General features: G+C 46.1%; 1 protein-coding gene across 3 annotated transcripts in view; it reads right to left on the reverse strand.

Moving 5' to 3' along the window:
- LOC135324981 (serine incorporator 5-like) overlaps nucleotides 1–16445 on the reverse strand; it is a 41557-nt gene extending 25112 nt beyond the window's left edge. For all 3 annotated transcript variants that reach the window (XM_064502201.1, XM_064502200.1, XM_064502199.1), the window contains exons 1-2: nucleotides 16287–16445; nucleotides 2984–3151 (exon numbers count right to left, since the gene is read on the reverse strand). In XM_064502201.1, the coding sequence (XP_064358271.1) occupies nucleotides 2984–3151; nucleotides 16287–16313 (195 nt within the window). In that variant the 5' untranslated portion in view covers nucleotides 16314–16445. The remainder of the gene's footprint in view (nucleotides 1–2983; nucleotides 3152–16286) is intronic.
- Between the last annotated feature and the right edge of the window lie 1507 nt (nucleotides 16446–17952).

Below are 17952 nucleotides of genomic sequence, written 5' to 3' on the forward strand. Positions count from 1 at the left end.
TTCTTTCAATATTTTTCATAATTTGGCCCTCCAGGCCTCTCTCCCATGGTGTCCTATATACACAGGAGCAGCTCAGGGGAGAGGGAAGAAGCCTGAAAAGAACATAGAAAAATCTCTCCAGAAAGACAGTGTCCTTTCTTTCTTCAATTCTTAAGGCTCATCACACAGTACTAGGCCCTCAAAATGCTGCCAGCTTGATTAGGAATCAAGGTTTTGATACCATAACCAAATATTTCATAGGTACTGTGCCCTCCCATTGACGGAAGGTTTCATCTCCCCACGAAGTCTGGTGAGGATGTGGAACTGAGCTCACCCATTTTTCCATCCATGTTACAGCACTTGGAGCAGGGCCCTCACTCTGAGCTGGCACTTGCAAAAGAACTGAAAAACCAACCCAAACTTGTGGGACAGTTGGTGTCCAAACACTGCAAAACTTCTTTAAAAGTCTCTCTTTAAGCTGTCCAAAAAGCCACTTGCTGTGGCTTACTCCCAAAATAATTTCAAAAGTCTAAAGGCTACAGTGCTACAATAAATACTTTTAAAACTACTTCAGACTTAAGAATTTATAGCCAACCAACAAAACAAAGAAACCCATTTGCAAGGGTTAGATTCCTTTCGCATAACATTAGGATGATTATTTGATCTCTAGACTGGTAAAGGAGACAGTTCTACATCAAGACTCTGGCTCAGTAAAGGACTGCACTCAAATATTTGTCAATTTTTCGTGTCAATTTTAATATTAAAAAAAATCTAACTAAAATTAACTAAAATTCTCTTCTCAAAAAAGAGAGGGTGAGGCTCTAGAAGCATCATGCAAAGCTTTTGCATACAGTCTGGCTTCAGGAGCTAACAGTACTCCACCATCTGGCCCAAAGCAATGGAATCAATAAGTGCCCAGCACTTTCAAAACACATTTCATTATTAACCAGTCTCAGCTTCCCAGTCTGGATAGATACTTTCAAGGTGCACTCTACTACAACTGGGCTGAATTAGCTTCAGGAGTCTTTGAACTTTCCACAGCCCAGAACATAATTATTAAATTAGAGAGCAGATAAAGAAAGCCTACTTTCAGATGCTCCATTTCCCATTCAAAGCCATCAAATGCTCTAAATTAAGAGGGCAATTATCTTTCCACTTCACACTAACAGCTACTCTTTGTGCCATTTCTTCCTACGGCTGAGCTTTCAACAATAAGAACTGGAAAAAAAATTTGGCAATACTGAAAAGCATGTTGTTGAAGGCTGCTTAATGACTCTGAATCACTTTTTTGTTTGGATAAAATGTATTCTTTTTTGTTGGGGATATAAACGGCATTAAAACCATTCTATTGGTGGAAAATGACTGTATGAAATTTGAACATGAGCATGTAATTTGTCTTCTACACACTTCAGTTCCTTGGATTATCCACTTTTTGCCAATCTAAGCATCTAGTAAGCCAAAGTAATTCCTGGCAAGCAATTTCAGCATGCACATGTTAAGCAGTTTTAAAGTCACAGGTCATGGACAAACATCATGTCTGTACTGGGCATTCTTACAGGGCTACCCTCAACCTCTGATGACCAGCAGCCATCAGGCAAGGTCACTGAGAATGCAGCACAGAAGCCCTCAAGCTAGCCGTGACATAAGCCAGTCAGCTCATCTGTGCTGCATTCACAGGGTGAATTCAACTGGATCCGGAGGGAAGGTTTCGCAGATAACAAAGACAAGCACGTAGGGTAAGCAGAGACTCAACACGACCAGCAACCGGTTAAACCAGGAGCAGCCCCAACTGCAATCCCACTGGCGCTCTAACACCGCACAACTAGATGCCTGCGGCGACTGAGTCCTTCTGAACCTCTAGGGCAAGCTGGATTACAACTGCACAGCAGGCCTCATGCCACATTTGATGCTGAAGCTAAGTTTCAGTCCTACACTACTTAACTTTTAAAAGTTAAATCCGACCATTTTTCCCTCTCCCTAAAAAACAGACTTTTTTCTTGTAGTTTGCAGAGGGTGAGAGAGAATTTGTGCTACTGAGACTGACTTGGGTGGCTTAAAAAAACAACCCAAAAGACATGGAACAACAGCTCTAGTGTGTGGCCTCAAACAGGCTGGTGAACATTTAGCTCAGGAAAGCTATACTAAGACTCTGAAAGAAACTTGCTTTTAAAGTCTTGTTTTAGCCACAGCTCCCTTCATTCTTTTGAAGCTTTTTTTAATTAAAAAGACAATTAGATCTGAACAGTATCTGCTGTGGGTAGAGGCCATGGGAACATGATGATTCACACACACTTAAGAAACCCTTTGTAAAGGATTCAGCATTGTGCGCTGTGGTAGCCTGTCACATAACATCAAGGAACACAGAATTAAAATTATAAATGCAGCCCTGGAAGAGTTATCTTTGATTTTTTTCTGCTACTAAACTAGTTACCGAAGCCAAATGCAATGTTAGAGTGAACTTGTGAGGAATCCCATGCCAGAGATGCCTTTACTAGCTAGGATTAGGCTACCCTTTCTGTTTCCTCTGCTATTACTTTGTGTTCTGTCTGACGGAGCCCAAAGGACAAAACATCTCCTTTAAAAGCCACTGAGGTTCCTGACGAGTTTCTCATTTGAAAAGGTTTACCAAAAAAATAATCTGTTCTACCGTAGCATATCCCATAACAGACTCTAGTGAAACCACCTGCCCAGCCAATGTAGGCTGGGTTTATTGCAATGGATTTCTACACAACAAAAGAGGAAGAAGGCCACTAGTCCTATGATCCTTGACTCTTCCCGTTGTGAAATAAACTTGAAGGGTGAGCAATCGATAGGAACAGGCAGAACACAGAAACTTGTCCCTTTTGGGTTTCGAAGTGGTGGGGTGGAGGGAATCGACTGCCTCTTGATCATGCAGAACAGTCCCCAGAGGAAACACTGGAGGGATTGCCCATGTACCCAGAGAGACCTAGAGGGAGCCCCATTTCTCTTTGGGGCTGATAGCGGAGCTGTCTCTCTTACTTACGTGCACTTTCATTTCGTTCGCTACTGTTGTTGACATCATGATGCAGCAGATGATAGTCACCAGGATGAAGTAAAGCGCATACATGAACCGGGTACTTGTTGACTGCTTTATCTTGGGGCAGCATTTGCAGCACAAGGAACAAGCAGCAATACCACAGCAGCAGGCCAGCTGGAAAGCAAGACAAAAACATAAGTCATTCCATCATCACTGCTGCTTTCTATTGCCTAAGTCAGAAAGGGAAGCTGGGAGACTTCCTATGAAACTCCAGAATTTCTTGAGTCATCTCTTCCCATCTGATCAGTATTGAAGTGCAAACAGATTGTCTTGTTTACCAAAAGTCACCATGTTTAAACATACCAATTCCTAGTTTTCCCACATACTAAGGATGAAGGCGAGTATGAACTGCTCCTGATTTCTTAATCCTATTTTCTGATATTTCCATGCAGTTTATGGTCCTGGTATGTTTTGCCCAACAGAACAGTCACCGCAGTGATGAGGCTCTCTTTCTTGTAATATACTCTCCCGCCTCCACGGTGAATAAACAAATCTGTGCAAGAAGGACACAGATTGCAGATATTTGCTTTTAGCTTACAGACAAAATGACTTGGTTTCTCATACAAGTTGGAGATGGGTTTTGCTTCACAACAAGCTGTATAGATGCATTTTCAATTCATCAAAGTCATACTGTACATTTTAAGGTGCAGTATGTACATACAGGAACACACTTTTTTTGCCACAAACTTTCTGTGCTACTAGAGACTGAGGAAATTAAAGGTTAATTAAACTGCTTAAGCCACACTTGGGGATAGTTGTGCTCAAGGCTGCCTAACAAATAACAACAAAAATGCTGACAGTCCTAAATCTTGGGCAATAGAGGAAGAACATGGAAATATATTTTCTTTCTAGCTTATTACAAACAAAGCGAGAGAAAGGTGAGATTGAAGATCATATTATATACATATATTTTTATATATATGTATGTGTGTGTATATACATATATGTGTATATACACATATATGTGTGTGTGTATACATATATACACACATATATAGAATTTTTTTTATATATATACATATATATAAAAATATATATAAAATATACAAAAAGAAGCTTGTGTATACACATACACGCCCCTCATGTAAGACAACAGTGTCCCTGGCCAGGCCCTTCCTTGCAAAAGGAGCCAGGTGAAGCTGCCTCTGCTGAGCAAGCAGCGGTGACCAGAGGAGACACCCGAGCGTGCGTGCTGGTGGGACACCTTCTCTTCCACCCCCTCCCGCAGCCCTAGAGCCGCTCACCGCTCCCCTCCGCAGGGACCATCTGCGGCCAGGGCCCCGCACGGCAGCGGGGCGCTGCCGGGGCCAGGGGCACACAGCACGCCAAGAGCCGCTGAGGCCGCTTTGCCCGTGTTTCCTTCAGCCCTGCGAGGTGACGCAGGGGCAGAGCCGCAGCTCTGCCCAGACGTTCAGGAAACCCCGCTGCTGCCCAGCAAGGAGCTGTACACGATGGCAGGCATTTCTTAGCCCTTGCCAAGGGCTTCAAAACACGCTTGTTTTTTCACTGAGGGAAACGTCCTAATCAGCAAAAGCCACATTTAAGTTGCCCTGACAAACTTCACTTGCTCATATGCATCTTTAGACACTAAACCATCACATACTGTTTTCCTCCTAAGACACTTCCTCTTTCAGTATCGAAGACTGTCCAGCCTAGAGAAAAAGGCAACGGTTTGAGAAGTTTGTTTGCAGACGTGTATCTGATACGACTCCACAGGATCTCACATCTACGCTGGTTGGTCGAAGAGCCCTAAACCATTTTGAAGAATTGTCTTGAAAAGACTCGCAGCTTGTTATTTCCTTGCGGTTATTATCAGTTGCAATACTCACGCCCAGGCTTCCTGCCTTCAGCCCCACACAGCGGGTGCATCGAATGACGCGAGGGCTCAGCTACTGACGGCTGCTCAGCTTTTACAGCAAATAAAATGGGGGCAGTTCAACTCAACTCCTGCTCTACAGTGCTCTCAACTCATCACCGAATCTCACGCCAGAGGAGAGAGCGGCCTCAAAGCAAGCAACCACTAAAACTACTGCTGCTGCAAACAAAAAACACCCCCCCCCCCAAAAAAAAAACACACAAAGTTCAAATTGTGTGGAATAAACAAAAAGGGCTCACACTGGCACCAAAGTTAGAATAAAAAGCACTATGTGTATAAACACACCGTGCAAGTGCACTTCTGAAATAGAAGGCAATGGGGGCTGAATGGATATTTTAATTCTGATATGTACTGAAATTAAGTTAATGCTTACAGCATCAACTACTAGACAAAGAAATAACAAAGCTATGGCAAGTTACTGATTCAGCAAACAAATGGAATAATAGTATTTCAAACCAAAAATATATCAGAAAAGTATAAGCCATCCACTTAAGAATTATGGAAAAAAGGAAAATAGCAGTACTAGAGCTCTTTTCAATCTGCATCAACTTAAGTGCTCAAACTATCCAGGATGAACTTCAACTGCTGGCTATATTCACCATAAGGTTAAAAACTACACTAAAGAATTAAAAAGGCATGCAGCTTTGGCATTTGTAAGAGTGAGAGGGGAACAATGTTTCCTAAGCCAGGTGCTACACAGCTCTGCCAGTGAAACCTCATTCATGTCCAGCAACGTGTCTGCTATTCCAGTCCTGGGTCTCTGGAGCTGCTATTTAAAGCAACAAATACTTAAATAGAACATAACTCATTTATGCTTTGTACCACATTATTTAGAGCGACTTTAATGATAGCTTCTAATAGCTGCCATGCAATCTGTAAGTTAGCAATATTTATGCAAAATACCAGTGCAGCCACCTTATTTCAGATGCGCTCCTTTGAGCATTCTGAATAGCCATGGAAATGCTAGAAAGCTGGTTATTGGGCCGCAGCCTCAAGCCTCTCTCTCTCTTTTTTTCCCTATTTTTTTTAGCTCTAGCTATGAGCAACTACATTCCAGAGTGGACCGCAATGAAAAGGGTGTTATCCAAACGTAAATGAAAACAGTCTCTGTGTCAAAAAGTAAGATGCCGGCAGCACATTACTGGCCTGAGAGGTTTCAAAGACATTACCTTTGGATGACAGAGCTCAAGTCCACCTCCACAGCAAATTCTCTGTCAGACAGGTTGACCTTGAAGGGCAGCTACACTGTGGAGCCTCTCTAATGCCATGTGCCTTACCATGGGCATGGCCCAGCTCACCTCACCTCTTCCTTCTCACCACTTTAAGATCAGCTGCCCTGCCCAAGGACGCGGGACCCACAGGTGCAGAAGTGCAAGCCCCTGAGAAATCTCTTAACATGTTAAAAAACAGGCTGTGAAGAAGCAAGTAATGTCACAAACCTTTTACATGTTATTTAGCTGATCATTAAACAAGTCTGCAGGAGAAACAGTTTTGGATCGCTTCCAATTTCTCTGGAACACTAGTTTTTGCCAGACCTAGTCAAAAGCTGAAAACTCACCTCCCAGCGCAAATTCTGGGAAAAAACAAACAATAACTTACATCCTGTTTTAGAGCAACAAACGCTCTTCCAGAGGATGAGTCCTGAAGAACAAAACATGCTTCCTAGTTTTCAGAACAAAAACCAGAGAACCCAAGGCCCAACACCTGTACAAGCAGGCAGGCCTCGAGGATCCTGTCCACACTTACAGAGCCGGGAGCCGAGCTCGCCATCCCGAGATGCGATCCCTGGGAGCCCTGGGTTCCCAAGAGCCCAGCACCACCGCAGCAGGGAGTCAGGCTGCGCTGGCAGAGGTCTGTCACAGCTGCGAGCGATTCTGGCTTAAACTCCTTCTGGTCCAAAGATTCCCACAAGTTAGCAGTAAGCATGAGTATGTACGGTCATCCCAATTCCCTCCCCAGTCTTACATCTCTTTGTTTTTGGGCAAGCATCAGTGTCTGACAATAATTACAAGGACTACATAAATATTTGTGCTTTCCACAAATATTTATAACCAACCTCCCCCGTTGTGCTAATCTACTGAGGAGTCAGGCCTTCACAACGCAGCCTGGTTATCTGCTCTGCTCACTGCTACCCTTCAGGAGCTCGGAGAGTGTGCGACCATAGCGTATTTGAAATTCTGAAACTTGAGTATCCAGTTTACTTGCAGAGAGTTCAGTGATTTGAACTGGCTGGATAATGGCTTATTTGACACTGGCTTCACAGTACCAGCTGTGGAAAGCAGTGGTGGAAACTTTTCTGTTTTGTTTTGTTTTTAAAAAATTATTCAATATACAGTTTCACATCCATCTCTTTTGGTGGCAGGACTGGCTTAAGGGCCACTGGCTCCCCCCAACCTTTCTCCTCTGCCAGCCACTCACTCCTACCCTCGCACCAGCATCTCACCAGCACTTATAAGAGCTGTTTCTGGTGCTGGGGGTAACCAAATCAAGAAATCAGATGGGTTAAAGAAGAAAAAAAAGGGGGGGGGGGGGGAATGAACAGTCCTTCTCAGCTGCCTGATGATATCTGCTACGCAATGACAGAACTAGTTCTACCATTTCAACCGAGGGGACAGCAGAGGTCAGTCCCATGCGCTTCGACCCAGCCGATTCACCTCCTCCGGACGGACGCGTTCCCATGGTATCTTTCTATTGTTTCATTTGAGGAGAGTGCAGGAGGCCCCTGTCAGACCAGGAGAACAGTCATTTTACATCCACACAGTGAAGATCAGAAACTAGAAATAGTGCAGTACAGACCACACAACAGCCCTAGTCAGGGCTAACCCTTTTTCCAAGTATAGGCAGCCCTGGATATATTTGCACATTCCTGCCCTATTTCAGCTTGGGGAACACCTATGGTTAAAAAAAAGGTTAGGCAGGTTAACAAAACAGGGTAAAAGCAGGTTTAGCATCTTGCGTGTGAGCTACTCCTTCCCTACAATGAATAGTCCATCACCGTATACTCAACATCTGCCACGTGTAAGTTTTTGCAAGTCTATGATCCAAGCTGATAAATCAGCAGAACTAGATACAACAGTAATGCTAAGCACGCACATAATTATTCACATACAAGAATGAGCTGCAGAGTGGATATGTCCTGCCTACTGCTTTTATAGAGACAGTGACATTTTAGGAAGGTATTTTCCAGAGACATTTCCAAAAAAAACCCAAGGATCATTGAAAATATTTTGTGTAGCCATTAAAAGAAAGTCCATTAAAATAAAGTGTATCTCAGTACAGGAGTTCCAGGATCGCTGCCCAAAATAGCCTCTGGTATTTTTAATATACACAAACCATAGGAAAGTATCAAACTTGTCACAGCAAAGCACTCTTCCGTTTGGGAGACTTAAGCAGAAATGGTAAAAATCAAAGTGAAGAATAGCAGATTAAATAAAAAAACAATGCACGCTTACATGAAATGAAGACTTAACAGTGCTTCACCTCTTTCCTTCTAAATTACTGCCCAAACAGTGTAGACAGAAAGATTACATGCCTTCTGGCCATTCCATAGAGCAAAGGAATGTGCCTTGCTGAAGCTTCTTTTCATGAAGGCTTAGTTTTTCATAAATTGTTTGATTACTTGACTACCAGCATTAGCCAGGCCATAAGGCTTGCAAATAATGTGGTCAGTGATCTGTTAATAGCAAAGTCTACAAAAAATGCCCAAACAACTCTCATAGCAACATGAAGCATCGAAGCAGGCTGAGGGAGCAAAGCAGCATGCCCTGAACAGCTAATATCTAGAAGTGGTTACGCTCCAACACTTGGACCTTTTATTTTGTGAAGGAACATCAAGCAAGCAAACTACTCTGTTAGTGCACTGCTTCACAGAAACGAGAGGTGCCTGAGGCCAGGGGTCCCAAGTGCTAGGATCTGGGGTCAGACCATTACTGAAGCCCCTGCTGCTACGTACACAAGCTTTGCAAAAGCTTCTTCAAGCAGTTGCATGACTGCAGAATGGTTTGCTTGTCCCTGTGAAGTAACTAAATTCCCTGAAGAAGCTTTATTTTGTCTTTTATCAGTCTTAGCTGGCTTTTCAATGCTTCCTTCTTTAATATTCAGGCTGATCATGTGGCCTAAACCAAGAGATTTTGTGACCAGCATACCACTTAATTAACCAGCAACCTATTTTTAGGAGTACACCTCACACTGTGTGAACTGTGAAAAATTATAACTGACTTCAGAGAAAAGTCACGCCAGCACAAACATTGCCTGAATCCTCCTTTCCAGTGAGGCTAATGTGCTCTAAGTCGAATTTCTAAAATGAAGGGTTTGCGTCTGGCACAATGGGGCATATACTACCGTATAGTAGGAAGTAGTTCAAAACCTAAACGAGAAAGTAGCTTCTAGGACAGCTGTGCTGGGAGTGAAAACACGGGCAAGCTTTCAGACTTTCAGACTCTGGCAGAGCAGAGATTAAGCCCTTGACTGAACTGAGGATGAGGATCTTTTGTCTTTATGCTCAAACATTACTAAGCGGTGACTAAGCTCAGCATTAGAAAAAACAAAACACGTCACTGAAATTTCTAAATTAGAGTGCTCCTCTCTTAATGATTTTGGAAACTTCAAGACAATTGTTTAGTCTGATACTGACCCCAGTATCAGTGTGTTTCACATCACCCAGTCCCCTGCAGCACAGCTACTCCCTAGTTATTGGGCTCAGTACAGACTGTCTGGATTTGACGGCAGTATGAAATGGTCAGCCTGTCCCTCCTAGTGGTTAATTATATTTATCACTAAAAATAGCAAAAAAAAAAAAAAAACCACTTTGAAATCTGCCACAGTTTTCAGACAGCGGTTCTTGCCGAGGCTCTCTGCTAACTTAGAGAGCCTTTTAAATACCTGGTGTTTTCTCCTTGTTCATCAAACAAGGAGCTCAAACTGTTCAGTCCCAATCTCTCATTTGAAGGCTGTAAGACACTTCCTCCAGCAACCTCAGCTTCCTGAACCCTGTCCTGTCATTTCGTATTTCACAATTTTCTTATCTGCAGGTGGTTCCAGCTAGCACTGCAGCCACATCTCTGCCTCTCACGGCAAAGATGATCCTACGCAGAGCAACTGGAAGATTAAAGACAAGCCAGCAATAGCAAAGTCTGACAATTTAAGGCCACTGTTTCCATCCAATGAGCAGATAGATTTTCTCCAGTTTAGCTCTGACGCTCAAGACCAGCACTCTAGAGGCAGAATGATATAATGAAGCAACACGGTGCATCGCCAGGGATGGAAAGAAGCTAGAACATTTTGTTAAAGGAAGATAATTTCATAAATCCATAAAACATAGGAGTGAGGAAGCAGTTAAAACAATCTCCATATATATTGATTTAAAATCATGCAGCTGGAACAGCTGCTTCAGTTTTGAAGAAACTGACAGCTCTAAGTCATTTCACAAAGATGTTTTGTCTTTAAAAGGTATTTTTGGTACTGAGTTCAAGCAGACTTCAAGAGGAGGAAAGATTAACACCTTCATACAGACTGACAAAGCCAGCAAACTGGAATGAAAGGTTAACTATTTCTTGCCAGTCACATTAAAACAAAAATGAACCCTTCTAATTGCCCAAAGCTTTGCTAAAGACCTTCCAGTGTCCAGCACAGCCAACTTCACACACATTCCCAGCTTGATAGATTCAAACTGGAACCTGTTTATGACTTCCTATCGCTTATTTTTCTGTTTAGAATTGGTAATAGCATTACAATGACTATTCAAGAAATATCTTGAATAATATTTCTGAAATATTTCTGCTAAACTGCAATAAAAAAGGGAAAAACATGCAAGTTAAGTCTTTTCAGAAGAAGTTAACAACAGATCCTGTTTAAATTTAGTTTAACAGATGATACATTTTGGATCAGTTTTACTGGGCAGAAATGTAAAACTTGCCATCTTCAGACTGTGACCTCTTCCATATATCTAAAAATCTGAGCATTACTAACCGCAAAATCAGCCCTAGTATAGTTATGACTAACTGTATCGATAACAAGATTACTAGGTGTGTCGGCACTCTCTTCCAAGCAAACACAGAGCCAACTTCCCCCAACAAACGTCACCGTAAACAGTACAGCCCTGAAAGCGCTTGCCGGCTCTGTCACTCCGATAACCTCACGCTGCAGCGTAACAACCTTCAGACACCACCTACTAGCACTTTTAAACAGGAAAAGGCTTTAAATCAGTTGGGAGAACAGACGCAATAGCATGCATTCAAAATAGCAGAGATTCAGCGATTTTATTTTAAATGAAGGAGCCTCCACGACAGAGGTCAGTTTCCTACAAAGGCACTCAATTCAAGGATATCCTTCAAAAACAAGAATACTCTCAATGCTAGCACTGAAGCCTGTTCCCTGGGTGCCCTGAACAATGCAGCAGGTCAAACTAAGTAGTCAGAATAGTCCATCAGGTCCCAAAAATCTAGGAAGCCAGGCATTTAACATGTCAAACTGTATTACAGAGCTGGGAAAGAAACAGAAGTGCCATTAATTCAGATACGAGAAGATCCTTGGAAGCAACCTGAAGTCGAAGTGCCTTCCCAGGGCTCTGTTGAGAACATCATTGGACCCCAGTGTGCGTTTTGGACCACAGAGGCCACCAGCTCCAGACGGGACCTTCAGCTCACGCTGCCGTCGCAGCTAATGCTCTCATTCGATTACTCCCCTGGCACGAGCACGGCTGCGCTGGCAACTATGAGTGCACGCTTTCTACTGCAAGCCTCAGCAATGAAAAAGGCCACCCCAGAACACCTCCACTCGCAGAAAAGCAGCAATAGGATTTTAATCCATTCCCAGAGAAGTACTCCCTTGCCCTTAAAGATAAGGGTCCTGTCCTTACACAGCCTTTGCTCTGCGGCTGTGGAGCGATGGGTATTTCAGTGGGCTCTTTAAAACCACAGTGCAACCAAGTGACAATCACTGTGGGACATGAGAAGTAAAGGCTGAAAAATTATGCAGCAACAGATAGGAGAAAGAGTATCTTCTGCCTCTGTGTCTTCCCAGAGACAGGATTACTTAGAAATCAATCTAACAGAGCAAGCGTCAAGCGATACAGCACTCCTGTGACCTCGCTGTCGGCTGGTTGCTTTGGCCTCCCTTTCCAGTCGCTTGTGAATACATCAGCAATTTTTGTCCAAATAGGACAAAGAGATGGGGGCCTCAAAAATATTAAGTTCTTACAATTTCCATGAGAACAGGCAAGCGGGTTAGCAGAGGAAAATGATCTCTTAACCCCAAACAAAGAAAAAGCTGCAACATAACGTCACTATTAGAAAAGGAATCGACATAAGATACCAAGCTCAATACACAAAGCTGTAGAAAACCAGGCTTTGCTAATTCAATTGCTCAGACAACCGTTTGTGCAAAATAAAATCTGTATGTTTTTGCAAACTGGGAAAAAAGTCCCTTCCCACCCTGTTTTTCCTCAGTGTATTTAAGAGCCCTTTAGGACACGGCGATATTCCAAATCAGACCTCAGATTCGGTTAAGTAGTTTCATCTTAAATCACGACTGACAAGAGGTGGTGGGACAGAGCGGTGTTTTGTCCGCTGTGGAAAGACAGCTGTGACTGTGGTTAAAACCCGTAACTGATCTTCTCACCTTTTTTCCCCCCTAAACTGAAAGGTTCAGGTGAGGTGCGACAACCCAAGCCCTCTGCGGCAGGAAGGCCACCGGCAGCAGGCGGCCCTTGGAGCACCGTGGCGAGAGGGCGCTGGCGAAGGCACCGTGCCGGCACCGGGGCTGCAGCCCGTCCCGCCACGGCACGGTGCAGGGAGAGGGGGAGAGCATGAGGGCAGGACGGAGGGAAAAGCGCCCCTTTGAAGCCTCTGCTTCCCTTCCCCCAAAAGCCTTTCCCTTGACCCAAAAGCCATAAGCCCCCGAAGTCATAGACTACCCTAAGCCATAATTTTAAATAAAGCTTTTTTATTTTCTTTAAACTCTCAGAGTTAGAGGTCTGGGTATAAAACAAAAACCTGATATTCTACTTGTGGCACATCTTACTGAATTTATCACATGATATGATTTCTAAGTGCTGAATAGCACTAAAGAAAGCACTCAAGATTTGCTAGGCCAATGAAATTAGCTTTGGACTGTTCCTAGATGTTAATAATTACCAGTTCTAATTGAAAAACACATCTTCATGAACAACCCAGCTACAAGAGATTGCCACCTAACACCTAAATGTTAAATATTTAAATTACATTTATTTAACTCTGGAAAAAACATTCATTGTAATAAAGATTTTCCGCAACAGCTGCTTTCTTAACCATGATCTCAACTTTATTCTCATGAGAATAACTACAGAAGAAAAGCCAAATGTAAAATCCTGTTTCCTGTCAATTTAAGCAGATGTTTTTATGTAATCAAAAGCAAACTCATATCGTGGAGGCCCAAACTAGACTGTACCCTCATCGCATTCTGAAAAAGAGTCTACCAAAGAAAGATTAGAAAAAGCAGAAATATGTAGCAAGTTTCTCACAGCAAAGAAACCTAAAAATTGCAATCCTCTTTAAAGTAAGTTTGGACATTGCCCGACACAAACCAGTTGCAGAAGCTAAAGTTTATAAATGGCCAAGTATCTCAAGAGCAAGCTCCCAGGGTCTACTTGGCAAGGATGCAAGTTGCATAGTAATGCTAATTAAGATTATTTTAAATAATTTTCAAGTGCAAAATCAGCACAACTGAAGTACACTGAAGTCTGGCAGCTTGCCACTGTCTTCTTTAACAACAGGAATTTATTCTGAGAAATCTGAATGCATTTATTCAGAGAGCCATCATTGAGTGGATGTTTAGCACAGTTTGATCCAAAAACAAAAATAATAACTCATCTACTTCTCACCAGGAAAATTTGCTGGCATTAACAATGGAGAAAATGGACAGCCAAGTCATTAACTCACAATATTGCTTTGGTATCAGCCACAGACATCCAAGTACGCTAGCTGCACTTTTACAGCTCGCAAGGACAACACCAAAATTCTCAGCAAGCTCTTGGAAAGCACACTGACAGAAACGGAGAAAGGCAGAGATGTGCAGGGCAAGAGTACTTCGTACTAAAAAAACATGGGATACCAAACCAGTTGAACTAGTGTTTTTCAGGGAGAAAAGGAGGGATACACCACCAGTATTGGTCAGGACTCATTGTATAAAGTTCATCCTTAAGCACATCATCTCCATATCTGAAGGCAGGATTAACTTCATACTCTGGAGAAGACTTAAAAAGAGGCTAAATTTCTTCTCGTTTTTCTAGCTGGATTAACATTACCTATAAAACATTTGAGGAAGATGGGCTGACAGAGAAAGAGAAACTTCTGTCCCTTTTGTGTGTGTATTAGAAGAAATATTGAACAAGCAACCTCACCCCATTGAGGGTTGAGATTCACCTACCTGTGAATGCAAAGATCGTTCTTTCTTAAAGAAAAGTTCCATTGCACACTGCTGAAACGCACTTTGTGTCAGCTATCTCGGCCTAGAGATAGGTCATCCGCAGTAGGAGTTTGCTGGTATAACTCCAGCAATATGCCATATTTGGCATAGATAAGTCTTACATCAAAAAATAATGCTTGAGCCAGCAGAATACATTTCCCCAGGGTACTGCATAATTCTGGCGTTATGACTGCTTTAGGGCTTTTGCTTAGACTCCAACATCACCACGGAGTTTAGTTTGTTTCCAGACTCTTAAGTGACACATCAGTATCAATGAAACATTACTATGGATACTACTACACGAGATAGTAACAGTAGTTTTAAAATGCTTCAAAGTTTGGTCACACTAAAATGACATCATTCACCAGGAGTCTCAGCAGAAAAGCAGTGAAGGTGCCATGAACAGCCACGACCTGCCACTGAACAGCGCCTACCAGCAGCACTGCTGTTACTTCCACACTGTGCAACAGAGGTTGAGCCGGTCTAAAACTTGTTTCACATGCTGCCAAAATACATGGGAGGCAGCAGCCAAGGAGAGCCCCTTCTCTAACAGCGGTATTAGCAGGCGCAGTTACCGCTTTCACCCGTGGCCACCTACAGCTGTGTGATTAGGTGCAGAGGAGCGTGCACGGGAGCGCGGCGCGGGCACACATGGAGGTCCTCCCGGCCCGCCGGGCGCTGAGAAAACCACAGCTGGAAGAGCAAACCTAGCTGGGATTTCACGCTTCAAGAAAGATCTGAGCTTGTTCCAGATGGTGCACACAGAAATAAGAATAATCGCAAGCTGAGGGTGGGCAGAGCAACCAGGGAGGGAACACCAACAAAATGAGGACTGTTCAGGTCTTTAAATGTGTAAAACAGAAAGAATAAGCTCTCTGGCTGCTCTGTTGCAGACAGGACAGGTAACAACGGGTTTCTGTTGCAGAAACAGAGATCTGGGAAAAAGAAGCACAAGAATAAAGTGCCTGGGGAGACGCAGTCTAGCAACAGGCCGGGCAGACCGCTGGCAGGAGCGCAAGTCCCTCCACGGGGCGCAACGACGAAGCAGGTCTGGACGGGACCCTGGGAGACCACGCTTCCCCAGGCCCACACCGCTCACCCGTCACAACGGGCACAGCCAACAAGACGGGTATTTCCATAAGACGCAGCGAACGGATTTACCACCTCCTCGATGCCGGAAGGCGGAGGTCCCACGCCGCCCCCTCACCCCGCGCTTCGCCCCGTCGCTCGCATCCCCGCCAGCACTGGCACCGGCACCTGCTGGACCCTCCGCGAGCCAAATGCGGGGGCGCTCAGGGAAGGGCCCGGCCGGCACCAGGGCCGGGGGTGCCGGGCAGCCGGGAGCCGGCCCACAGAAATAAGGCCATTCCCCTTCTCGCACGCTGTGGGGTCTCGCTGCCCCAACGGGTATCAGTGACAACCACGCAGCCCCTCTTTTAGCTCGGTGCGTGTCAGGCAGTTCTGCCGGCGTTTCCCCTGCAGGAATTATTCTTCGTTTTACGGCTCTTCCCAAAGGTTTCCTCCTCAATACCGCGTCTCCATCCACGCCGCGCTGCCCGGCTGCGGCTCCTCGCAGCGGCGCTCACGAGCGCGGTAAGTGCGCGCACCCCGCGCTGCCCAGCCGCGCTCCAACGCCGCCGCCGCGAAACCCGGGCGGCTGCGCGGGGCCCCGCGGCCGGCACAGCGCGAGCCTCCCCGGCGCCGCGTGCACCGCTCCCCGCCGACACGGGCCCCGGCAGCGCCGCCGTCGCCCCGGGGGCGGCTCGCCCGGGAGCGCGGCCCGCAGCGGCCCCGCTCGCCCGCCCCGCAAGCGGCCCCCGGCGGCGGCGGCGCCTCCCCGCGCGGCCCGGCCGCACCTGCCGCGCTGCCCCCGGCCGCGGCGCGCTGGACCCGCCGGCCGCCCCCCCGGCGCCGGGCCGCCCCGCGCCCTACCTGCCCGGCGCAGCAGGGCGCCGACATGCCGGCGGCGGGGTGCGGAGCGGAGCGGGCTCGGTCGGTGCCTCAGAGCGGCGCGGCGCCCGGCGGCGGCCGCCCCCCCGGGCTGGGCTGTGCCGGGCCCCGCTCGGCAGCGCGCAGGGCACCGCCGCCGCGGCGGGCGGAGCAGCACCGCCTCCGCCGCCGCCCGGCCCCGGCCCCCGCGCGGGGCTTCCGCTGTCGTCAGCCCGCGCCGCGCCGCGGCCGGCGGAGCCGCTGCCGGTGGCGCGGGGAGCCGCGGGTGGCGCCGCGGGCGCGGACGCGAGCTGCAGCAGGAGGGGCCGCCCGAGCGGTCCTGCCCCGCCGCCGACGCCGCGTCCTTAGGCTGCTCTTCGTTCCGCCCGCCCCGGCTGGCAGCAGTAACAACCCCACGGAGAGCGGCAACGTTTGCATCGGATCGGCGCAGAACTGGCGCCGCTGCCCTGTCCTAACTGCCGGGGAGAGCAGATCCTTTACGTGGTAGTGTTACAAGACCACCCTGGGAAGCTCAGAAAGAATGTTTAAACTAGGTAGATTAGGACAACTTCTATCTCTATTTTCTGAAAAGAAGCATTCTTCATCAAGGGCATCCTGGAACTGCTAAAGCCCTAAAAGAAACATTAAATCAAAATGTTCTAAGTACGTACTGCCAACTTGGCAAGAGAATTGGAGGTCCATGTATCCCTGACTGAAGACTTTGGGACTTGGACTGTAAATTATTGAACTGAAGCTGTCTAGAGGTAGCCGCTTAGCACAACTTCTATAAAACTTGCTTAGCATGAGTAGCTGAATTTGCTGGAGCCTTAGGCCGCACTCCTAGTTCAGTGAGAAATGGCCCCGGAGCTGGTGCAGGCTGGAAAGATAAGGGAGTTACAAGCAGTTTGCATTCCTGTGCCTCACACTCTGACAGGGAGGATGTCAAGGCTTGGAAATAAGGCCTGCTGGGGCGCCAGGACCCTGGGAAACAAAGCCTCCTCTCGCTGCCGGAACAGTGTTAATTAGGGCGTCTGGACTCTCTGCCCCTCGTCAGGACCTTGGGAGATGACACCTACTGCCACTGCTGGGGCAGTGCTAATTGCTGGAATTCCACCTGCTCCTCAGGACCTTGGGAGACGGGGACGGGACCGAGGAATGAAGACACATCCGTCAGCAGCACTAACCAATCAGTGTAAAAGGGAAAGTTGCAAACCTGGCAATTTGTTTGTATAAATGCTACTTGAAAAGCTGGGGGGGGGGGGGGGTGCTCGATTTGTGGGAACCACCGAGCACCCAGGCTTGCGCAACTCTGAAATAAATAAGCAAATGTCTCTCCTCAGCGTGTAATTATTGGCTTACTGCACACCGGGCAACGAATATGCTTTTCGGACAACAGTAGTGTGCACTCCCAAAACACTGTTTTTAGTAGCTACAATTTAATGAACACACCAAAGGTATATAAACATAGGGATCTTAAAAGACTCTGTAACTGCATAGCTGGCCCTCAGACCTCCACAGATATAAATGTAATACTGCAATGAACCAAACTCCACAGCTCAAATTCAGACTGCTCTGCCATGCCCTTAGACCGCTTGCACCTTAATGTAAAAATCACGTTCATTCCAATGATGGCTTGAGGGCTGTGCTTCCCAACAGGAGCTCCGAGATC

This window comes from Dromaius novaehollandiae, chromosome Z (genome assembly GCF_036370855.1).
Source record: "Dromaius novaehollandiae isolate bDroNov1 chromosome Z, bDroNov1.hap1, whole genome shotgun sequence".
Classification (NCBI taxonomy): Eukaryota; Metazoa; Chordata; class Aves; order Casuariiformes; family Dromaiidae; genus Dromaius; species Dromaius novaehollandiae.